The sequence below is a fragment of the Mixophyes fleayi genome, chromosome 7 (genome assembly GCF_038048845.1).
Source record: "Mixophyes fleayi isolate aMixFle1 chromosome 7, aMixFle1.hap1, whole genome shotgun sequence".
Taxonomy (NCBI): domain Eukaryota; kingdom Metazoa; phylum Chordata; class Amphibia; order Anura; family Limnodynastidae; genus Mixophyes; species Mixophyes fleayi.
The window spans coordinates 152,572,785-152,595,095 of NC_134408.1; the positions used below are offsets into that span (position 1 = coordinate 152,572,785).

General features: G+C 45.7%; 1 protein-coding gene across 20 annotated transcripts in view; it reads left to right on the top strand.

Moving 5' to 3' along the window:
• The window catches only part of KALRN (kalirin RhoGEF kinase), a 265,449-nt gene that overhangs the window by 169,671 nt on the left and 73,467 nt on the right, over nucleotides 1-22,311 (top strand). For all 20 annotated transcript variants that reach the window (XR_012678337.1, XR_012678338.1, XR_012678340.1 and 17 more), the window contains exon 34: nucleotides 18,597-18,843. Coding sequence is in view for 9 of the 20 variants with exons in the window: in XM_075181185.1 (XP_075037286.1) it covers nucleotides 18,597-18,843 (247 nt within the window). In the remaining 11 variants the exon portion in view is untranslated. The remainder of the gene's footprint in view (nucleotides 1-18,596; nucleotides 18,844-22,311) is intronic.

Sequence of the window (22,311 nt, forward strand, 5' to 3'; positions counted from 1 at the left end):
TACCACACAGTACTGCCCCCAGATGATAATATACCACACAGTACTGCCCCAGATGATAATATACCACACAGTAGTGCCCCCAGATGATAATATACAACATAGTAGTGGCCCCAGATGATAATATACCACACAGTAGTGCCCCAGATGATAATATACCACACAGTAGTGGCCCCAGATGATAATATACCACACAGTAGTGCCCCCAGATGATAATATACCACACAGTAGTGCCCCCAGATGATAATATACCACACAGTAGTGCCCCAGATGATAATATACCACACAGTAGTGCCCTCAGATGATAATATACCACACAGTACTGCCCTAGATGATAATATACCACACAGTACTGCCCCAGATGATAATATACCACACAGTACTGCCCTAGATGATAATATACCACACAGTACTGCCCCAGATGATGATATACCACACAGTAGTGCCCCAGATGATAATATACCACACAGTAGTGCCCCAGATGATAATATACCACACAGTACTACCCCAGATGATAATATACCACACAGTAGTGCCCCAGATGATTATATACCACACAGTAGTGCCCCAGATGATAATATACCACACAGTACAGCCCTAGATGATAATATACCACACAGTAGTGCCCCCAGATGATAATATACCACACAGTAGTGCCCCCAGATGATAATATACCACACAGTAGTGCCCCAGATGATAATATACCACACAGTAGTGCCCCCAGATGATAATATACCACACAGTACTGTATATCTCAGTCATCTCACCTCTCACACTGATGTTGTCCGTACCGCATTGGTTACTGGAATAGCCGTAAGTGCGCTATCTGAGCTCCAGGACGCTGCGCTATATAGGATATCTCCTTCCTACATGTGGTGACCCTGTAAGATGCAGCCCATCCTCAGTGAAAGGCAGCCTAGCGATTTACTTCCAGGACTGCTTCCCTGTCGGCCAGCGGGGCGCCCCCTTGTGGTCAGATTAAAAAAAATGGAAGAGAAAAGGAATGAATGAAAAGATCAAATATCAGGTGGCCTCAGTAGACTACCGGCCTACCTGGAGAATTCCCAGTAAGGCCTGTGGCCAATCCGTTCCTGGTGACCCCTCTAATGCTTGTTCTTATCCTGCATTGTTCCAGAATCATGTTCTCCGTGTTGTCATTAAACTTTGTGTTTTGATCTGAGTGAAAATATTTGAGCAAAAAAAGGCTGACTACCCCCTCCCTCGGATTCTTACTCCCCCCCCTCTAATCCTTACCCCCCCCCACCCCTTCCTATAATAAAAGACAGATACTGATGATGCTGACACCTGCTGGAGAGAACCTGGTACTGCACATTCTGATATATACTGTAATACACTGTATAAATGATCAATACAAGCGTGTTGTCTACTCGGCTTTCTAAGACTTACAATGTTGCCAAAATTAGTGTAATACAATTTTTGCTGTTAAACCATTCGCTTGAAAGAGAATATATTCTATAAGGACATGATAAGAATAAAATAAAGTCCATAAGGATACATTATATATGTATATCATTTATATATTCCATAAGGATACATTATATATGTATATCATTTATATAGTCCATAAGGATACATTATATATGTATATCATTTATATAGTCCATAAGGATACATTGTATATGTATATCATTTATATAGTCCATAAGGATACATTGTATAGGTATATAAGATATGGTCATTTGCAAATATAAAATTTTCGTTCATCCCCATTTCTCTCTCCACTGAGATTTCTTTCCTTGTAACATCTCGTCCTGTCTTGTTCCTATAACTACATCCTCTGCAATATACAGCTCTTTAGTCACAGTCTGCTGCCTAAACATTGATGAATATCACACGTATGCATCCAACGGTGCCCTCTGTACGTGTAACCAGTGTCTGTTGTCAGTGCATTCAGACTCATAACTAATAATCCCAATCCTTTAAAAAGGAGCGCTCTGTGTAATGAAGACATGATAATATTACATGTGTCAGTGTGTGGAAATATCTATATATCAGACTGAATGTAACAATATTCTACATTTCACAGGTAATAATCCAGAACTGGAAGGATATAATGCAGCAATGTCTGTGCTAGAGTATCGTGTCTGTACGGTACTACGGTGACATATGTTGGCCTCTTGTCACGTAGAGTAATAGTTACAATGACATTTCTTTTTTATGATTCTCCAGAAACATTTTAACATACGAGTCCATTCTTCCTGCTAATGCTGCCACTAGGGGGCAGTGTGCAGGCAAAGGAAGATATTTGTGTACTCCTACATGTTATACGCAAAATCTATACACAAATTACCAATACACTTTATTAGATATGTGGCATAATCATCTTTTATGGTTGTAGGATAAACCTTATGGGCATGTCATGTGATACAGTAACAGATATAATACATAAGATGTATAGTAATATAAATTCCCCCCTGTTATAGTACGTGTATAGAGGTGCGTCTGCCCATATGTCCTGGGTTTACTGCTGACGCTCTAATTAATATTGATGAATTTAATTTCAGACAGGTTAACATTCTCCTTCTGTATTTTTAAACTTTATTAATATTTTTTCATGTTATTTATTAAACAATATGCTGTAACCAATAGCAACAGTCAAATATCTTCTGACATATAACTGGACTAGATCATTCAAAGCGAATCGCTGTGTTGCTGGGAATTGCTGTGTGTTGCCGGATATTGCTGTGTGTTACCGGATATTGCTGTGTGTTACCGGATATTGCTGTGTGTTACCGGATATTGCTGTGTGTTACCGGATATTGCTGTTTGTTACCGGATATTGCTGTGTGTTACCGGATATTGCTGTGTGTTGCCGGATATTGCTGTGTGTTACCGGATATTGCTGTGTGTTACCGGATATTGCTGTGTGTTGCCGGATATTGCTGTGTGTTACCGGATATTGCTGTGTGTTACCGGATATTGCTGTGTGTTACCGGATATTGCTGTGTGTTACCGGATATTGCTGTGTGTTACCGGATATTGCTGTGTGTTGCCGGATATTGCTGTGTGTTGCCGGATATTGCTGTGTGTTACCGGATATTGCTGTTTGTTACCGGATATTGCTGTGTGTTACCGGATATTGCTGTGTGTTGCCGGATATTGCTGTGTGTTACCGGATATTGCTGTTTGTTACCGGATATTGCTGTGTGTTACCGGATATTGCTGTGTGTTACCGGATATTGCTGTGTGTTACCGGATATTGCTGTGTGTTACCGGATATTGCTGTGTGTTACCGGATATTGCTGTGTGTTGCCGGATATTGCTGTGTGTTACCGGATATTGCTGTGTGTTGCCGGATATTGCTGTGTGTTACCGGATATTGCTGTGTGTTACCGGATATTGCTGTGTGTTACTACAAATCACTGAGTGTCATGAATAAGTTTATTTGGGTATTGAAACATTTTCTCCATTGTCTTCCATGATGTCACCATATTCTTACAATTGTCTTCCATAATATAATCATATTCTTACCATTGTCTTCAATGACATCATCATGTTATTTTAAGAATGCCATAAGAATATTGTATATGTTTAAGCTAATGCCATGCTAGCATCTTATAATTACTGCCTAGCACCATTAATTGTTACTGAGTGCTACATGCCAGCATAGATTGAGTACCTTATGTAATGATAGTATCTATGCTCAGACTGCGGCATCACAGTGTAACACCCGGTATAGAGGTCTTACATAGGGCCACATACTAGTCCGGTTGTACTCGGTAACATATTGTACAGGTTACTGATACAGCGTCACCAGATGGGCACCATCAGGACAAAGCACCAGTGACAGTGATGCCACGTACCAGTCTTCTAATACAGAGTTATTCTCCCTCCTTACATGACAGTGTCACTTATTTATTAATAAACAGTTTCATTTTCTGAATGAAGCTCTCGGGAATAGTTTTGTGGCCCCAGTAATGCGAGTTGTGAGTTTTAACCAGGATTGTAACCTAATTACTAAGGCAGAATCAGCTTATCACAAGATGTTCCTGACACGCATGTGATCCTGCTGCAGGCGCTCTGCTGGCCTCTAGTGTGACAGTGTGCAAACACACATACAGCTGTGCACACACAGTGCTACACACACACACACACACACGACTGCTGTGCATTCTAGTCACCAGAGGACGGTCAGTCCCGGCTGCAGCATGAAGAAGTGGCTGAATACGATCAATGCAAAGAAGCTGTCATCTGTAAGTAGAAAATAGAAACTTGTATCGTGATCCCCTGTTACTGCAGAGCAAATTGTCTTTATCAGAGTTCCCAGGTAACACAGTGTAGGGTCGGGGGGCTCGCTGGGGGGGGGGGGGGGGCAGGGGGGGGGCAGCCACTGACTGATTGCAGGAGAACTGCTACGCTCCTTGGGGCTATTAGTGGGGGTGATACCGTGTGGCACATGCACAGAGGTGTCTGTATAGAGATCCCGCAGTATGGCTGACTGTTCAGTTTCCTGGACCTCATATACTCCAGGACTAAATGATCGGGGTCTGCTTACATTTATCCCCCTGCCATGTGCAGCCATGCCCTGCCAGTCTAGGGTAGTATTCAGCCTCCCTCCAGGACCCTGCATTGTGTCAGTGTTATGTGCGTACAAGGTAGGAGCCGGGATCATGCTCCCGGTTGGAGCAGGTGGTTCACCTGCCGGTGTGTGCGCGGTGAGGACAGATAGATACACGTATGATGCTGTGTGCCAGCTCTGCTGATTGCATTGGAAAGCAAAGTATTATTCCTGAGACTCTGGCATATATAGTGATATAGTAGGAGATTGTATGACCCGAGCCGTTCCCTCCTATCAGTGATGTGTGTGATTAATGCCTGGTTTACTGGGCAGCACGACCTGTGCAGGTGCACTGACAGTAGGTGCATTGTGTTACTAGTGTAACTGTGCCGTGCTGTAGCGGCACTGGCTGGGAAGGGGTTAATGAATCGAGTCCGACTTGTGAGTATTGTGAGGATAAAGTCCAGCGTACAATCAGGTATTTGGGAGACGCCTTATCACAAACACCATGGGCAAGAGCCGTCTTACAGTGGTAGTAAACTTTTATCAGGTGTTTATGGCTCAACTGTAGCTGACACCGCAATGAGACTGTCAGCTTACTGGCCAAATGTATTTACTGACAACGGTGCTCTGAGACTGTCAGCTTACTGGGCAAATGTATTTACTAACACAGTGCTCTGAGACTGTCAGCTTACTGGCCAAATGTATTTACTGACACAGTGCTCTGAGACTGTCAGCTTACTGGGCAAATGTATTTACTGAGACGGTGCTCTGAGACTGTCAGCTTACTGGCCAAATGTATTTACTGACACGGTGCTCTGAGACTGTCAGCTTACTGGCCAAATGTATTTACTGACACGGTGCTCTGAGACTGTCAGCTTACTGGCCAAATGTATTTACTGACACGGTGCTCTGAGACTGTCAGCTTACTGGGCAAATGTATTTACTGACACGGTGCTCTGAGACTGTCAGCTTACTGGGCAAATGTATTTACTGACACGGTGCTCTGAGACCTGTCAGCTTACTGGGCAAATGTATTAACTGACACGGTGCTCTGAGACTGTCAGCTTACTGGCCAAATGTATTTACTGACACGGTGCTCTGAGACTGTCAGCTTACTGGCCAAATGTATTTACTGACACTGTGCTCTGAGACTGTCAGCTTACTGGCCAAATGTATTTACTGACACGGTGCTCTGAGACTGTCAGCTTACTGGCCAAATGTATTTACTGACACGGTGCTCTGAGACTGTCAGCTTACTGGCCAAATGTATTTACTGACACAGTGCTCTGAGACTGTCAGCTTACTGGGCAAATGTATTTACTGACACAGTGCTATGAGACTGTCAGCTTACTCGGCCAAATGTATTTACTGACATGGTGCTCTGAGACTGTCAGCTTTCTGGCCAAATGTATTTACTGACACAGTGCTCTGAGACTCAGCTTACTGGCCAAATGTATTTACTGACACAGTGCTCTGAGACTGTCAGCTTACTGGCCAAATGTATTTACTGACACGGTGCTCTGAGACTGTCAGCCTACTGGCCAAATGTATTTACTGACACAGTGCTCTGAGACTATCAGCTTACTGGCCAAATGTATTTACTGACACAGAGCTGTACTGCTGTTACTGACGCTGGGTCCTAGTACAGGTGTAAGTGTTGTGTGACCTGTATGGCTGTAACACATGATCTCCTGACCTGAGACCGGTCACAGTATATATAGACCCCTGGGGTCTTGTCCAGCAATGCATCTTATTAGTAATCTCTGCCAGTATACACCAGGTATATATAACAATAGATGCCTGCTATTGTACCTAGTGTCAGGGCTGCTCCCTTGTCTCTGGCTTTAGCACTAATAAATCTGCGTTATATATATTCTGCCATCTTAATCTCACTGGACCTGTTAACCTGTATAATTTCCTTTCTGTGCCGTATAAATGATTATATAACATCCAAGGGTCCAGCCGTTATCTGATAAGCTAATGGTGCGACAGCTATGACAGGGTTAAAGTCTGTCTCTTTGTGGCCCATTGATCTATGCGGTGAACGTCGGTACACACCATAATCACAGCCACGAGTCTCCGTTATAACCGGGAGGCTTGTATCCCCAGGACATTTGGGATTGCGGATTACCACAAATGAGATTTGCATTATTTCCCGTGTTTCAGACATGTTCCATCCGGCCGTGTATGTTGTAATGCGGGTCAGTAATCTTGTCGCTGTATGGTAAGACTGCCGGACAAAGTTGGTTTTTTTAGGCGTATTTTATCATGGTCTTTCCAAATCAGCAGCCCGGTGTGTTAGTCTTCCAAGACCTCTCCTTTCCCATTCTGTATTTAAACATTCAATAGTTTTACCAAAGTGACAGTCACAGTGCTGGAAACAGAAGAGATGCCAGAAAAATAATAATCAAACAATAAAGGAGATTGAAAAGGACGGAGTCAGAGGTCCGATAACATTAAGTATAACAAACTAAAACAGAGAGTAACATCATTATCTGCTTGATTACGATTCAGGAGTTATTGGATCCTTGGAATTGGCTAAAAGGGACCAAAATATCGTCCCTGGTTCTTTTCCGGATAGTGTATCAGTTCTACATCTTGGAATCTATCTAATTGCAGAAGTGATACAATATTTCCTTCTATGGGAGTTGTTTCAAAACACTAATAGTACAGTCAAAGCAGTTATGATCAGAGATAATGGTATTTATTTAGTTTCAGACATATGCAGATAAAGCCTTGTTTATATTAGAGCATAAAGGTTTTAATTTGACAAATTGTATTAAAGAGTTTGTCACATTTAATGTTAACTGACCCATGGACATAGTCCTGTTCAATCTCTTTAATTCTTTGATTATTAATTTGTCTGGCATCTCTTCTGTTTCCTTCATTACGTTTGTCCTATCAGTAGGATTAGAGGAGCTATTAGTCCCCATCTCAGCCCCAGGAAACACAGACGAGCTCGTTGTGATTATTCTTCTTCTTCTTCTTCAAAGAAGGTTTTTTGTTAGTTTGTGTATTCGATAGTTTTGTTTGGAAGATTTGTGCATTCTAGACTTAGTGGTGCTCATCCCCCACATGTGCTATTGCTGAGGGACCCCAGAAGGAGGCAGTTCCCAAAACAATATATGGTATATCTGATAGTCATGGGGATCTGTACCCCTGTTCTATACTTTTTGGTAAATGGAGCAAGTTGGTATATGCAAATCTATGAATGGTAACAACGCAGTGTCCCAGCCAATCAGGAAATTTGTACACCACTGGCAGCCAATGGGAGAGAAGGGGCGTAGTGTATTCCATCTAAGCACCGTAACAACTCTCCATCACTGAATTCCTCCCCAGGAGTATACTCAGTGAGCTCAGGTCAGTCCTCACTCACCACTGCAGCCCCTCGGCTGTACCTGTCCTTTACTCCAGCTTACTCCCCATACACCCCAACTATTTGCAGTACTCTAAAACCTGCTCCACTCCAGTATTGGGTTTTCTTGTTGTAATCCTTCCCCTCCTCTGTACCCGGGTAACACTGTTATTATATATGGCCCTCTCTCCCTTCTCTCTCTCCTGTAAGTCACGTGACGTAAACCATGCACCATCGTAGTTGTCCTTCTATGCACAATCTCTCATTTATTTCCGTCCTTGTGTAGATGTGGACTCTGGACACGATATTCTAGGTGTGGTCCAACCACTTTCTCTTTCTGCTACCAGCTCCTCTCTCTGTATAACCTAACATCTGACCAGCCTTCCCCAATGCTGTGCTGCATTATCCCCTGAAATAGGGCCTTCTAGACCACCTTCCACCTCAGTAGTTGCCCTTTTTGTGCTATTAATGCTATATTCAGCCCTTTTGGATTTTCTATTCCCAAGTGTCTGATGCTGCATATTGTTGGCATTGAACTGTTGTTGAGCATTCCTGTGATACACGTCTCTCATCAATCACTTCCCCTCCCCGATGGGTCTAGCCTGTTACATAGCTTTCCCTTCAATACCAGAAATAATGTCATCTATAACTATATTTATAGAGAACAGGTCCAAATACACAACCTGTGTGTGCTGCGTAAACCATCAATCTCTGCATCCAACACAGATCCTTCATTACAGGAGATATAGACAGAGCCGGTGACTGTAAACCAGAGAGGTCTGAGGCTCGTAGTCACGGGCTACGTGGAATTATGTGTATATATAATGTGTATATATAATGTGTATGTAACTACAATGTGTAAATACACCCAGTGCCCACTTTATTAGGTACATCTAGCACTGGGTAGGACCCCATTTGTGACACGGACACAACAAGGTGCTGATCATTACAGATTCTGGTCCGTGGTGACATGATGATATAGCGCATTCATGCAGCCAATCTCCCAGAGCTGTGCTATTGGACTGAGATTTGGGGACTGTGGCGGCCATTGGAGTATACTAAACTCATTGTAATTTTCTTGGAAGTAGCTTGAGATGACGTGTGCTGTATGTCATGACGCGTGCTCTGTGACATAACGGGTGCTGTGTGACATGACGGGTGCTCTGTGACATAACGGGTGCTGTGTGACATGACGGGTGCTCTGTGACATGACGGGTGCTGTGTGACATGACGGGTGCTGTGTGACATGACGCGTGCTCTGTGACATGACAGGTGCTGTGTGACATGACGGGTGCTCTGTGACATGACGGGTGCTGTGTGACATGACGCGTGCTCTGTGACATGACGGGTGCTGTGTGACATGACGGGTGCTCTGTGACATGACAGGTGCTGTGTGACATGACGGGTGCTGTGTGACATGACGGGTGCTCTGTGACATGACGGGTGCTGTGTGACATGACGGGTGCTGTGTGACATGACGGGTGCTCTGTGACATAACGGGTGCTGTGTGACATGACGGGTGCTGTGTGACATGACGGGTGCTGTGTGACATGACGGGTGCTCTGTGACATAACGGGTGCTGTGTGACATGACGGGTGCTGTGTGACATGACGGGTGCTGTATGACATGACGGGTGCTCTGTGACATGACGGGTGCTCTGTGACATGACGGGTGCTGTGTGACATGACGGGTGCTGTATGACATGACGGGTGCTCTGTGACATGACGCGTGCTCTGTGACATGACGGGTGCTGTGTGACATGACGGGTGCTGTGTGACATGACGGGTGCTGTGTGACATGACGGGTGCTCTGTGACATGACGGGTGCTGTGTGACATGACGCGTGCTCTGTGACATGACGGGTGCTGTGTGACATGACGGGTGCTGTGTGACATAACGGGTGCTGTGTGACATGACGGGTGCTGTGTGACATGACGCGTGCTCTGTGACATGACAGGTGCTGTGTGACATGACGCGTGCTCTGTGACATGACGGGTGCTCTGTGACATGACGGGTGCTGTGTGACATGACGGGTGCTCTGTGACATGACGGGTGCTCTGTGACATAACGGGTGCTGTGTGACATGACGGGTGCTCTGTGACATAACGGGTGCTGTGTGACATGACGGGTGCTGTGTGACATGACGCGTGCTCTGTGACATGACGGGTGCTGTGTGACATGACGGGTGCTCTGTGACATGACGGGTGCTGTGTGACATGACGGGTGCTCTGTGACATGACGGGTGCTGTGTGACATGACGGGTGCTGTGTGACATGACGGGTGCTGTGTGACATGACGGGTGCTGTGTGACATGACGCGTGCTCTGTGACATGACGGGTGCTGTGTGACATGACGGGTGCTCTGTGACATGACGGGTGCTGTGTGACATGACGGGTGCTGTGTGACATGACGCGTGCTCTGTGACATGACGGGTGCTGTGTGACATGACGGGTGCTGTGTGACATGACGGGTGCTGTGTGACATGACGCGTGCTCTGTGACATAACGGGTGCTGTGTGACATGACGGGTGCTGTGTGACATGACGGGTGCTCTGTGACATGACGGGTGCTGTGTGACATGACGGGTGCTGTGTGACATGACGGGTGCTGTATGACATGACGCGTGCTCTGTGACATGCGGGTGCTGTGTGACATGACGGGTGCTCTGTGACATGACGGGTGCTGTGTGACATAACGGGTGCTGTGTGACATGACGGGTGCTGTGTGACATGGCGCGTGCTGTGTGACATGACGGGTGCTGTGTGACATGACGGGTGCTGTGTGACATGACGGGTGCTGTGTGACATGGCGGGTGCTCTGTGACATGACGGGTGCTGTGTGACATGACGGGTGCTCTGTGACATGACGGGTGCTGTGTGACATGACGCGTGCTCTGTGACATAACGGGTGCTGTGTGACATGACGGGTGCTGTGTGACATGACGGGTGCTCTGTGACATGACGGGTGCTGTGTGACATGACGCGTGCTCTGTGACATGACGGGTGCTGTGTGACATGACGGGTGCTGTGTGACATGACGGGTGCTCTGTGACATGACGGGTGCTGTGTGACATGACGGGTGCTCTGTGACATGACGGGTGCTGTGTGACATGACGCGTGCTCTGTGACATAACGGGTGCTGTGTGACATGACGGGTGCTGTGTGACATGACGGGTGCTCTGTGACATGACGGGTGCTGTGTGACATGACGCGTGCTCTGTGACATAACGGGTGCTGTGTGACATGACGGGTGCTGTGTGACATGACGGGTGCTCTGTGACATGACGGGTGCTCTGTGACATGACGCGTGCTCTGTGACATAACGGGTGCTGTGTGACATGACGCGTGCTGTGTGACATGACGCGTGCTGTGTGACATGACGCGTGCTCTGTGACATGACGGGTGCTGTGTGACATGACGGGTGCTGTGTGACATGGCGCGTGCTGTGTGACATGACGGGTGCTGTGTGACATGACGGGTGCTGTGTGACATGACGGGTGCTGTGTGACATGGCGCGTGCTGTGTGACATGACGGGTGCTCTGTGACATGACGGGTGCTGTGTGACATGACGCGTGCTCTGTGACATAACGGGTGCTGTGTGACATGACGCGTGCTGTGTGACATGACGCGTGCTCTGTGACATGACAGGTGCTGTGTGACATGACGGGTGCTCTGTGACATGACGGGTGCTGTGTGACGTTACGCGTGCTCTGTGACATAACGGGTGCTGTGTGACATGACGCGTGCTGTGTGACATGACGCGTGCTCTGTGACATGACGGGTGCTGTGTGACATGACGGGTGCTGTGTGACATGACGGGTGCTCTGTGACATGACGGGTGCTGTGTGACATGACGGGTGCTGTGTGACATGACGGGTGCTCTGTGACATGACGGGTGCTGTGTGACATGACGGGTGCTCTGTGACATGCGGGTGCTGTGTGACATGACGGGTGCTCTGTGACATGACGGGTGCTGTGTGACATGACGGGTGCTGTGTGACATGACGGGTGCTGTGTGACATGACGGGTGCTGTGTGACATGGCGCGTGCTGTGTGACATGACGGGTGCTCTGTGACACGACGCGTTATCCTGCTGGAAGTAGCTATGAGAAGATGGGACTGTGGCCATAGAGGGATGCACATGGGCAGCAACAATACTCAGGCAGGCTATGACATTAAAATGATGCTCAATTAAGAGGCCTAGTCTGTGCCATGAAAACATTCCCCTCACCATTACACCACCACCAGCCGGCATCACTGACACAAGCAGGATGGGTTCAAAGACTAATGATGTTGTTTACGCTAAATTCCAACCCTGCCATCCACATGTACATTTTTCCAGTCTGCATCTGTCCAGTGTTGGTGATCCTGTGCCCACTGTAGCCTCAGTTTCCTGTTCTTATCTGACCGTAGTGGAGGCCGGTGAGGTCTTCTAATGCTGTAACCCATCCACTTGTAGGCTCCCCTCGCGGTGTGATCAGAGATGCTCTTCTGTACACCGCTGCTGTAACACATGGTTATTTGAGTTACTGTCACCTCCCTGTCACCTGGAACCAGTCTGGCCAGCAGGTAACCTAATAAAGTTCTCTGGACCCTGCTTTCAGAGAAGTCATGTGACGTCACATTGCACTCAGGTTCTGGACACAATAAAGGTTATTCCTGGTAAAATCGACAGACAACTCCAGTCATGAAAGGGTTATTGCATGAAATGGGTAACAGGTGCTGGAATTCTCTCACTGGTGTCAGACTGGTGCGTCTGTCCCAGGACAGTGTACTGTACTTGTAACGTGTGGTGGTGACGGCTCCGCGCGGTCAGAGACCACGTGAGCCCTCTACATGTGTAATAAGACTAGATCCAAGTGACCACGGATGCAGTGTTCATCTGTCATGCGTGTTATAATTATATTTCATAACACCTCGAGTTATTTAATTGCTGGGTCATTGATCATTAATCCGGCTTTACTTATTGTGTTAAGTTTAATTACATTAATTCTGAGTATTGATGTAAGTTACTGTATCTTTCTCTAGCAATGCTATGGAATATGTTGGTGTTATATAATAGAGAGAAATAATAATATAAATAATTATACAACTGTGTGATGTGGATCCAGGATTCCTGCCCATATACAGAATATGTGTACTGTATACTTTCCTCTAGTCTTCAAACCTTCAAGCACACTCAGAGAACCCACCTTTTCAGGCAAGTTTATAATATTCCTCAACCACCCTCTTACCCTCCCTAGGTTACCATCCTTTACACAGCTAACGTACGACAACAACCCTCTGACCAAGATAGTTGTGTGACTGATCACACAGCCCACTCAATACTTTTCACCTTTGCTTTCTAGATGGACCAATGTGCAATGTGATGTAGCACTTACCCTTGTGCATCAAACCATTGTCCCATAGAGTGTAAGCTTGCGAGCAGGGCCCTCTTACCTCTCTGTCTGTATTACCCAGTATTGTTTTATTATTGTGATTGCTCCCAAATGTAAAGCGCTACGGAAACTGCTGGCGCTATATAAATAAATGTTGATGATGACGATGATGTGAATATGAGAATAGGGCTGCTAGACATATATTGTGTCTTCTCTCAATCTCTGAAACAAGAAACATGGGATTTTTTTCTGTATTCAAACAAAAAATGTATTTAAATATTTTGCGCCCCCATCTTTCATATAGAGCAATATGTACCATTATATAGAGTATTATTCCTATAATGTGGCTGTGTACACAGTGATTTGTGTTCTGCTGGATGAAGAAGTATTTATAGGTGACATGGGGTAGATCCAGCCAGAGAGGGGGCAGAGTCACACTGAGACCTCACTTGTTACCCAGGTCTAGCGGCCTCGGCCGTCTGCAGCGCTGGGGAAATTCCAGCATCTTACGTCTATGGAACCAGCAGAGCCGCATTCTTGTTATATTGTATCTGAGATATTTCTGAGGTTCTGGCCTCACCTCTCTCTTCTGATTTCCCAGAAACACATAAACTTACTTCACCTGTTGTCACCAGAGATTCTGTATCCCCAACGGCCGTAGTATCCAGAACACCACCGGGCTCCTGACCTCACTCCATGTAGGCCGGGATAATGTCCTCACTACTTTCTTCATGTGCTGGAACTATCCTGTATGTGACAGTCACAGGGTTACTTAACTTGTCATGGAAACCGCTTATCAGTGATGTCAGAGACAGTAGCGTGACAGTCTGTAATCATACCTGAGACAGTCTGTAATCATACCTGAGACAGTCTGCTCTCACAACCATGACAGTCTGTAATCATACCCGAGACAGTCTGCTCTCACAACCGTGACAGTCTATAATCATACCCGAGACAGTCTGCTCTCACAACCGTGACAGTCTGTAATCATACCTGAGACAGTCTGCTCTCACAACAGTGACAGTCTGTAATCATACCTGAGACAGTCTGCTCTCACAACCGTGACAGTCTGTAATCATACCCGAGACAGTCTGCTCTCACAACCGTGATAGTCTGTAATCATACCCGAGACAGTCTGCTTTCACAACCGTGACAGTCTATAATCATACCCGAGACAGTCTGCTCTCACAACCGTGACAGTCTGTAATCATACCTGAGACAGTCTGCTCTCACAACCGTGACAGTCTGTAATCATACCCGAGACAGTCTGCTCTCACAACCGTGATAGTCTATAATTATACCCGAGACAGTCTGCTCTCACAACCGTGACAGTCTATAATCATACCCGAGACAGTCTGCTCTCACAACCGTGACAGTCTGTAATCATACCTGAGACAGTCTGCTCTCACAACCGTGACAGTCTGTAATCATACCCGAGACAGTCTGCTCTCACAACCGTGACAGTCTGTAATCATACCCGAGACAGTCTGCTCTCACAACCGTGACAGTCTGTAATCATGCCCGAGACAGTCTGTTCTCACACCCGAGACAGTCTGTAATCATACCTGAGACAGTCTGCTCTCACAACCGTGACAGTCTGTAATCATACCCGAGACAGTCTGCTCTCACAACCGTGACAGTCTGTAATCATACCCGAGACAGTCTGCTCTCACAACCGTGACAGTCTGTAATCATACCCGAGACAGTCTGCTCTCACAACCGTGACAGTCTGTAATCATGCCCGAGACAGTCTGTAATCATACCCGAGACAGTCTGCTCTCACAACCGTGACAGTCTGTAATCATACCCGAGACAGTCTGCTCTCACAACCGTGACAGTCTGTAATCATGCCCGAGACAGTCTGTTCTCACACCCGAGACAGTCTGCTCTGGCATCTGAGACAGTCCTCTATAAAATGGCCTCAGTTACGATCCCACATGACACATCTATATAGACGTGAGCAGGTGATTATCGGGGGCTCTGTATTGACGTCCTGGGAAACAGGTAAACTCATAGCGGTAAACAAGTTCCGTATCCGATAACGATGCGACCACGTTCATCTCCAGTTAGTCCAGCTTCTAGAGAATAAGCCCCAGAGTGTGCGGAAGTGTACTGTATATTATATATATATTATATACAGTACAATGAGGAAAGAACATTGTATTATGACGCGACTATCTACATTCTATAAGTGCGCTGTATATGGCTGTGTACAACCGGGGTTTGCACTGTGTGTCTGCATTCTCTATGCATTTTATAGATATATAAATCGTTTTCCAAATTAGTTCAATCTGCATTTTTTAAATATTAGTCTGTTCAAAATAACACAACACACGTTAAGCGCTTATAAAAACACAAATATGAGTGATTAGATTTTCATATTAACATCCATCTAGAAGCAATTATGTTGTGTTAATAATGCATCATTTTAGTACCACTGTGCATGTAGCCTTAGCCGGGGGAGGGGGATTTGCTGAATTCTTTATTACTGTTAATTGTCAGTTAATTGAAGTCATTTGTAATGTGGGACAGATTTTCACAGAAATACGGCAGTGCTCATAAAACAACTTTTGAATATGAATAAAGAGAGCTTTTCTGACATTCTTTCAGTTTCCTTCAGGTTTAGTTCCACATAATGTTTGACACAGAATTCCTCCGTTCTGGTGACTGTATGGCGCACGTGTACATGGCGAGCGGCCCCGCGGTTTATAACTTATCATTGTACATTAGTTCAGTTTTCAAGGCTCTTTAATTGCTCAACTGCTCTTAATCTCACACCGTAAATCTCAACAGTTTTTAATTTTCTCTGCTGGCAGCAACGACTAATTATCATAAAAATTAATTGCACTGTCTGGTAGCGGAAGGGTCTGTGCCAGCACATTTTTCAGATTTCAGTTTCATATTTAGCACCAGGTTACTGAGATCCCGTCGCAGTAAATATGTCTGTCTTCTGGAGATGGTAGTTATTGTTAGCGAGTGTTAGTCTGTCCATTTGTAGCTGAGATTGTCCACATCTATGTTACCATGTTCTCCTCATCCTCTTTCCACTTCCCAGTGCTCCTTTTGATAGTCTTGGACTGCGCACTCTGCGCACTCTGCAAGTGAACCCATCATATTTGTAGAGTCCTATAAACACGCACTCATCTCACTAATCTTAAATAAAGGTCTCTTGACCCAGCCTCTCTCTCTAACCACTTTCCTCCGTTTTGTCTCCAAACTACCTGAGTGATTAGTGTACACCCGCCTGTCTCTGGTTCTCTCCTCTCACTGCCTTTTCCACTCTCTGGAATCCGGCCTCCACCCCAACACTCCACTGAGACTACACTCACCAAAGTGATCATGATCTGCTTACAACAAAGTCTAAGGGCTAGATTTACTAAGCTGCGGGTTTGAAAAAGTGGGGATGTTGCCTATAGCAACCAATCAGATTCTAGCTTTTATTTATTTAGTACCTTCTACAAAATGATAAATAGAATCTGATTGGTTGTTATAGGCAACATCCCCACTTTTTCAAACCTGCAGCTTAGTAAATCTAGCCCTAAGTGTCATTTCTCCATACTCATTCTCCTGGACCTCTCTGCTGCTTTTGATACTGTGGATCACCCTCTTCTCCTACACACCCCTCACTCTATTGGCCTTTGTGACACAGTTCTTTCCTGGTTCACTTCCTACCTATTGGGCTGGTCCTTTAGTGCTTCTACCTCTGGCACATCCTCCCCTCCACTCCCACTATCTGCTGGGGTCCCACAGGGCTCTGTTCTTGGCCCTTTATTTCTTTCATTATACACCTCTTCTCTTGGGGCTCTAATTTGCTCCAGTACCATCTCTACGATGATGACACCTAAATCTATATCTCTTCTCCTGACCTCTCTCCTTCTGTACTATCTCGTGTAACCAACTGTCTTTCTGCTATCTCCACATGTATGTCTCAACGCTACCTAAAGATCAACATGTCCGAAACAGAGATTATTATCTTCCCTCCTGCCAGAGTCACCACCTGTTCTCAAATCTCCCTCACTGTTAATAACACCACAATTTCCTCAGTCTCCCAATCCCGCTGCCTGGGTGTCACACTTGACTCCACTCTCTGCTTTATTCCTCCCATCCAGACTCTCTCCCAGTTCTGTCGACTCCACCTTAGAAACATTGTCAGAATACGCCCTTTTCTTACTCAACATGCTACCAAAACTCTTATCCATTCTCTCATCATCTCCCGTCTTGACTACTGCAACCTCCTGTTGTCTGGTATTCCTGACACCCGTATATCCACACTTCAATCCATCCTAAATGCTGCTGCAACACTGATCTTCCTCTCTCACCACTCCACATCTGCTGCACCACTTTGCAAATCCCTACACTGGCTCCCTGTGTCCTCCAGAATCATATTCACATTACTCACCCTTATCTACAAAGCCCTCAACAACACCAGCCCTTCGTACAGCTCACACGTCCTCCCCCTGTATAGTTCTGTAGGGTTGTTATTGTGGCATACAGCCCTCTGATTTGGGTACAATTGTATTTAGAGAGCTGCTGTGTGTCGTCTCCCAGACCAGCGTACACAGGCAGCTCTGCCTGATGATATAAATATATGGTGAAAAAGAAAGATTGAGCAATGTGTTTAGTAAAGGTTGCAGGAGAAGATGAACAAATCAATAAGTGAAAGTCATCTGAAGGTGGTACAGGCCTTTAAAAAACTTCACAAGCAAAGAACTTGCAGGACTCACTCATCATAATATAAGCTGCGTACATTCTTATTGATCACAAATTATTGCAAAAACCTCTGTGCACACATTGAGCGGCAGAGAGAATACAGAGTCACCCATGTGGAGGCACCAGGGTTCGGCCAGTCTCTGCTGCGCCCTGTCATTGCCGTTCTTGTACTGTGAGGTCGGAGAGGAGGAGAAGGAAGTTTACAGAATTTCTCCTGCGTGTTCCCCACATTCCTACCTGCAGCTTATTTGACATTTTTCATCTCTGTGTGAGTTAAATATTAGCCCCTGACACAATCACTCTGATAGTCAGACGTCAGGGTGGAGACGCTGCCCCCTTGTGGCTGATTTCCTAGTGTTAGAATTATAAACCAGGTGCTGATTATAGCTCATATTATACAGAGGGAATATCCATTATAGATAACAATAATCAACATACTGAACAGTCATAAAGGGTTCATCGTATCAGTATACACATGAAAGCTTTAACTTTAGTTCTGTACAGTAACACATTGCGCCGCTTGTTTCCAGCATGACGTGTTTTACGTTACAAATTGAATGTAATATTTGTATAATGCGCAGGGTTTGTCTGTGATCACATAACCATGTGTTACAATGTCTGTCTCTTCTCTTCCAGCTCTCAGGGGGCTGTGAACTGACCACTGTACTGCAGGATTTCATCGCTATTCACAGCAATGAGCTCAGCATCCAGGTGGGTCAGACCGTGGAGCTGCTGGAGAGGCCCAGCGACCGGCCTGGATGGTGTTTGGTGCGGACAACGGACCGGAGCCCCCCGCAGGAAGGGCTGGTACCCAGCAGTGCCCTCTGCATCTCGCACTCACGCAGCAGTGTGGAAATGGAGTGTTTCTTCCCATCAGGAAAAGGTAAGATGGAGATGTGTTCTGGCCCAGCCACTATTTACTGACACATAGTATGTTATCTGCTGGATTCTTTACTGACGCATAGTATGGGATCTGCTGAATTCTTTACTGACGCATAGTATGGGATCTGCTGAATTCTTTACTGACGCATAGTATGGGATCTGCTGAATTCTTTACTGACGCATAGTATGGGATCCGCTGAATTCTTTACTGACGCATAGTATGGGATCCGCTGAATTCTTTACTGACGCATAGTATGGGATCTGCTGAATTCTTTACTGACACATAGTATGTTATCTGCTGAATTCTTTACTGACGCATAGTATGGGATCCGCTGAATTCTTTACTGACATATAGTATGGGATCTGCTGGATTCTTTACTGAGGCATAGTATGGGATCTGCTGGATTTTTTTACTGACGCATAGTATGGGATCTGCTGGATTCTTTACTGACGCATAGTATGCGATCTGCTGGATTCTTTACTGACGCATTGTATGGGATCTGCTGAATTTCTTTACTGATGCATAGTATGGGATCCACTGAATTATTTACTGACGCATAATATGGGATCCGCTATATTCTTTACTGATGCATAGTATTGATTAGAATACACTGAATTCCTGGAGATCTGGGCATACACCCTATGGTGATTATCCATTAAGCTTTTTCCTTGTTGAATGGAATTCAAATGAACAGGTTTATTTGCTTGTCTGCCACAAGGGGGCGATGTCGTCCTATGGATAACATTTCTGCTGTATTGTCTGTGCTGTTGTTCCATGTAATCCCGTGTGTCAGACACGCATGTGTTCTCCAGCTGGAGATGATGCACATATCTGTGTGGATATTTCTGTCCCCTGGTGTTGTATGGCCGTGTGCGGCTTCGTCTCTACACGCTTCAGGTGATCATTTGGTGTGATGTGACGGACATGTTACAAACCTGCGCAGGATATGACACAACCTGTTTATATCGTTCTGTGTAATTAGTGTTACTGTGCACATCCAAGGAGCCATCACTACCATGATGGGTACAGTCTAGTTTACCTTCAGGTGGGAGTCAGGTAACTGAAGATGTCTGTACATATATTGTACATTATTCTGCCATTTATTTATTATATACACCCATGATATTGCTATATTATATTGTCCCCAAGAGCTCACAATCTATGCATCTAAGCGGGACCTTATTCAAAAAATTGTGGAGTTCAGTAGGCTTTGAAGCTTACAATCTATTGTAAGAGGAACATGTAAAAAAGGTGCATACATTGTAACGGTGCAAAGGGAACATGTATGTAGAGCATGTATCGGACCCATCATATGTTACACAGACAGAAGCTGCCATTGATCTCTGTGCAGATACTTTACATTCCTGAGGTTTTATCTCCCCAGTGATCCGCTCTGATTGGTTGGTCATGCGGAATATAGACCGTCCATCTGGCTGCAGGGACTGAGGCCCAGCACAGCGTCTTCACACATGTGATACGCAGGAGTCTCATTCACGTTGTAGCACACACATGTGACACACCAGCACAACACGCAGTGGTCTGTCATTCACGTTGTAGCACACATGTTTCACGCCAGTCTAACATACATGAGTTTGTCATTATGTTGTAGCACATACATGTGACACGCTAGCCCAGCTCACATGACTCATTTATGTTGTTGCACACACATGTGACACGCCAGACCAGCACTCAGGAGTCTGTCATTCATGTGGTAATAAAACTGTAACAGAAGCATCGCTCTGTGTTACTCCCGGACAACGCCTCTGCCCCCGTTATAGGCGGATTCACTGTGAAATCTTGATTCATGTTTTCTGGGTGTTACATGTGATACATTGTTCAGGGACTGTAACAATGTCATACAATGAGGTTATAGGCCCAGATTCCCCTTTCCGGGATAATCAGTGCTGGAATGAGGCCTTTCCCACCACTCCCACTATTTCCCGGAGGTGGGGGCTCCAAGTGAATGACCCTGGCCTCAGGGGCCCCTGGATGTGATCATCATCCCCTGCCTACAATGTCATCCGTCTGTCCCTAGCTCCTGAGTCAGGGGTCCCCCGGGGGACAGTGACACAGGATAAGCAGCGTATAGAGATCTGTGGTCACAATGTTTTAGGGGCTACACGCCTGGGGACCACCGCGTGTTATACTCAGGACACGGATTAATATAGAGAGCAGAGTGCGGGTGTTACCTCACCTGTCATCACTTCTCCTTTATCACAACCACCTCTTCCTCCGATCTGCCACCTGTTTTATTACCTGTTATGTAGATTTATCGCTACAATGTATCCAGTTGTCACATTTCTTGTGTTTGTGGAGCTGTGCAGGAAGCAGGTGCTGCTGTGATCTGTGTGTGTAATATGCCCTGGAAATGCCCCCTCCTGAGCTGACGGCTTTCTGCCCCCCCTGTCTGAACAGACTCATCCTGCCCTCAGCCCCGGGGTAATCCGTTCCCAGCGCTTATTACAGTCCAGACGCCCCTCGCTGGTTCTCAGGAACCGAATTATGGAGGTTGAGGGACTTCCCCGTGTAATGACTGGGGTCCCAGTGATGTAACATATATATGTACTTATGCACATTACCGGGAACTTGTAATAATATTCCAGTTGTTTCAGGCAGTACATTGTCTCCCATTATTATTATTATTATTATTTTTATTATGTTTAATAATATCCCCACAACTGGCCGAATGGTGCTGTCTCCAGGTGATATTGGGGGGAGGGGTTCTGTAGTGGGGGGGTGGTTTATCGGGTGGCTGCCTGTCATCACCCTAAGATGGGTAACATCGCCCTTCTATCTATCCTGCCTCCTCCCACTGTGGGGTTCTCTAGTCTGCAGTGTTTGGGGCAATATATCTCTGGGACTGTGGCGCTGGGATATAGGGGTGACCTTTCTATTCCAGATTAATATTGAATGTTCCCTAGAAGAGCACTTTGGTGGGGATCTGTGCTCACATGGGTGGGATCCACCAATCAGCAGCCGGTTTTCCATGCAGCCCTATAAATACAGGTGACAGTATGGAGCACGACTATATGTCAGTGCTGGGATCCTGCAAATATGGTAGGAGAGACCCCCAAAGAGAAACCTCACAGGGGTACTTAGAATCATTCAGTGGAAAACTGTGTCAAAAATGAGGGGAAATGACCTAAACATAGAAAACATCTCCTGGTAACATTGTAACTAGTTAGGGAGATATGTCAGGAGCATCTGTCCGTCATTAGCTTCTGGTAACAGAGAACAACAGCTTATTATCATTCTTATTACCATTTATTTATAACATATTCTGTAGCACATTACAATTGGGCAGAGCACAGTAATAACACGAGACTGAGAGGAGAGAGGGAGCCGCTCGCCAGCTTTAATAACGTATCTCGCGTTCTGCCGAGGGTGCGGAACATTTACATACAATGTGATTATTAGAAGTTGTTGTATAGATTTAGTGCGTAGATGTGATTATTACCCAAGGAATTA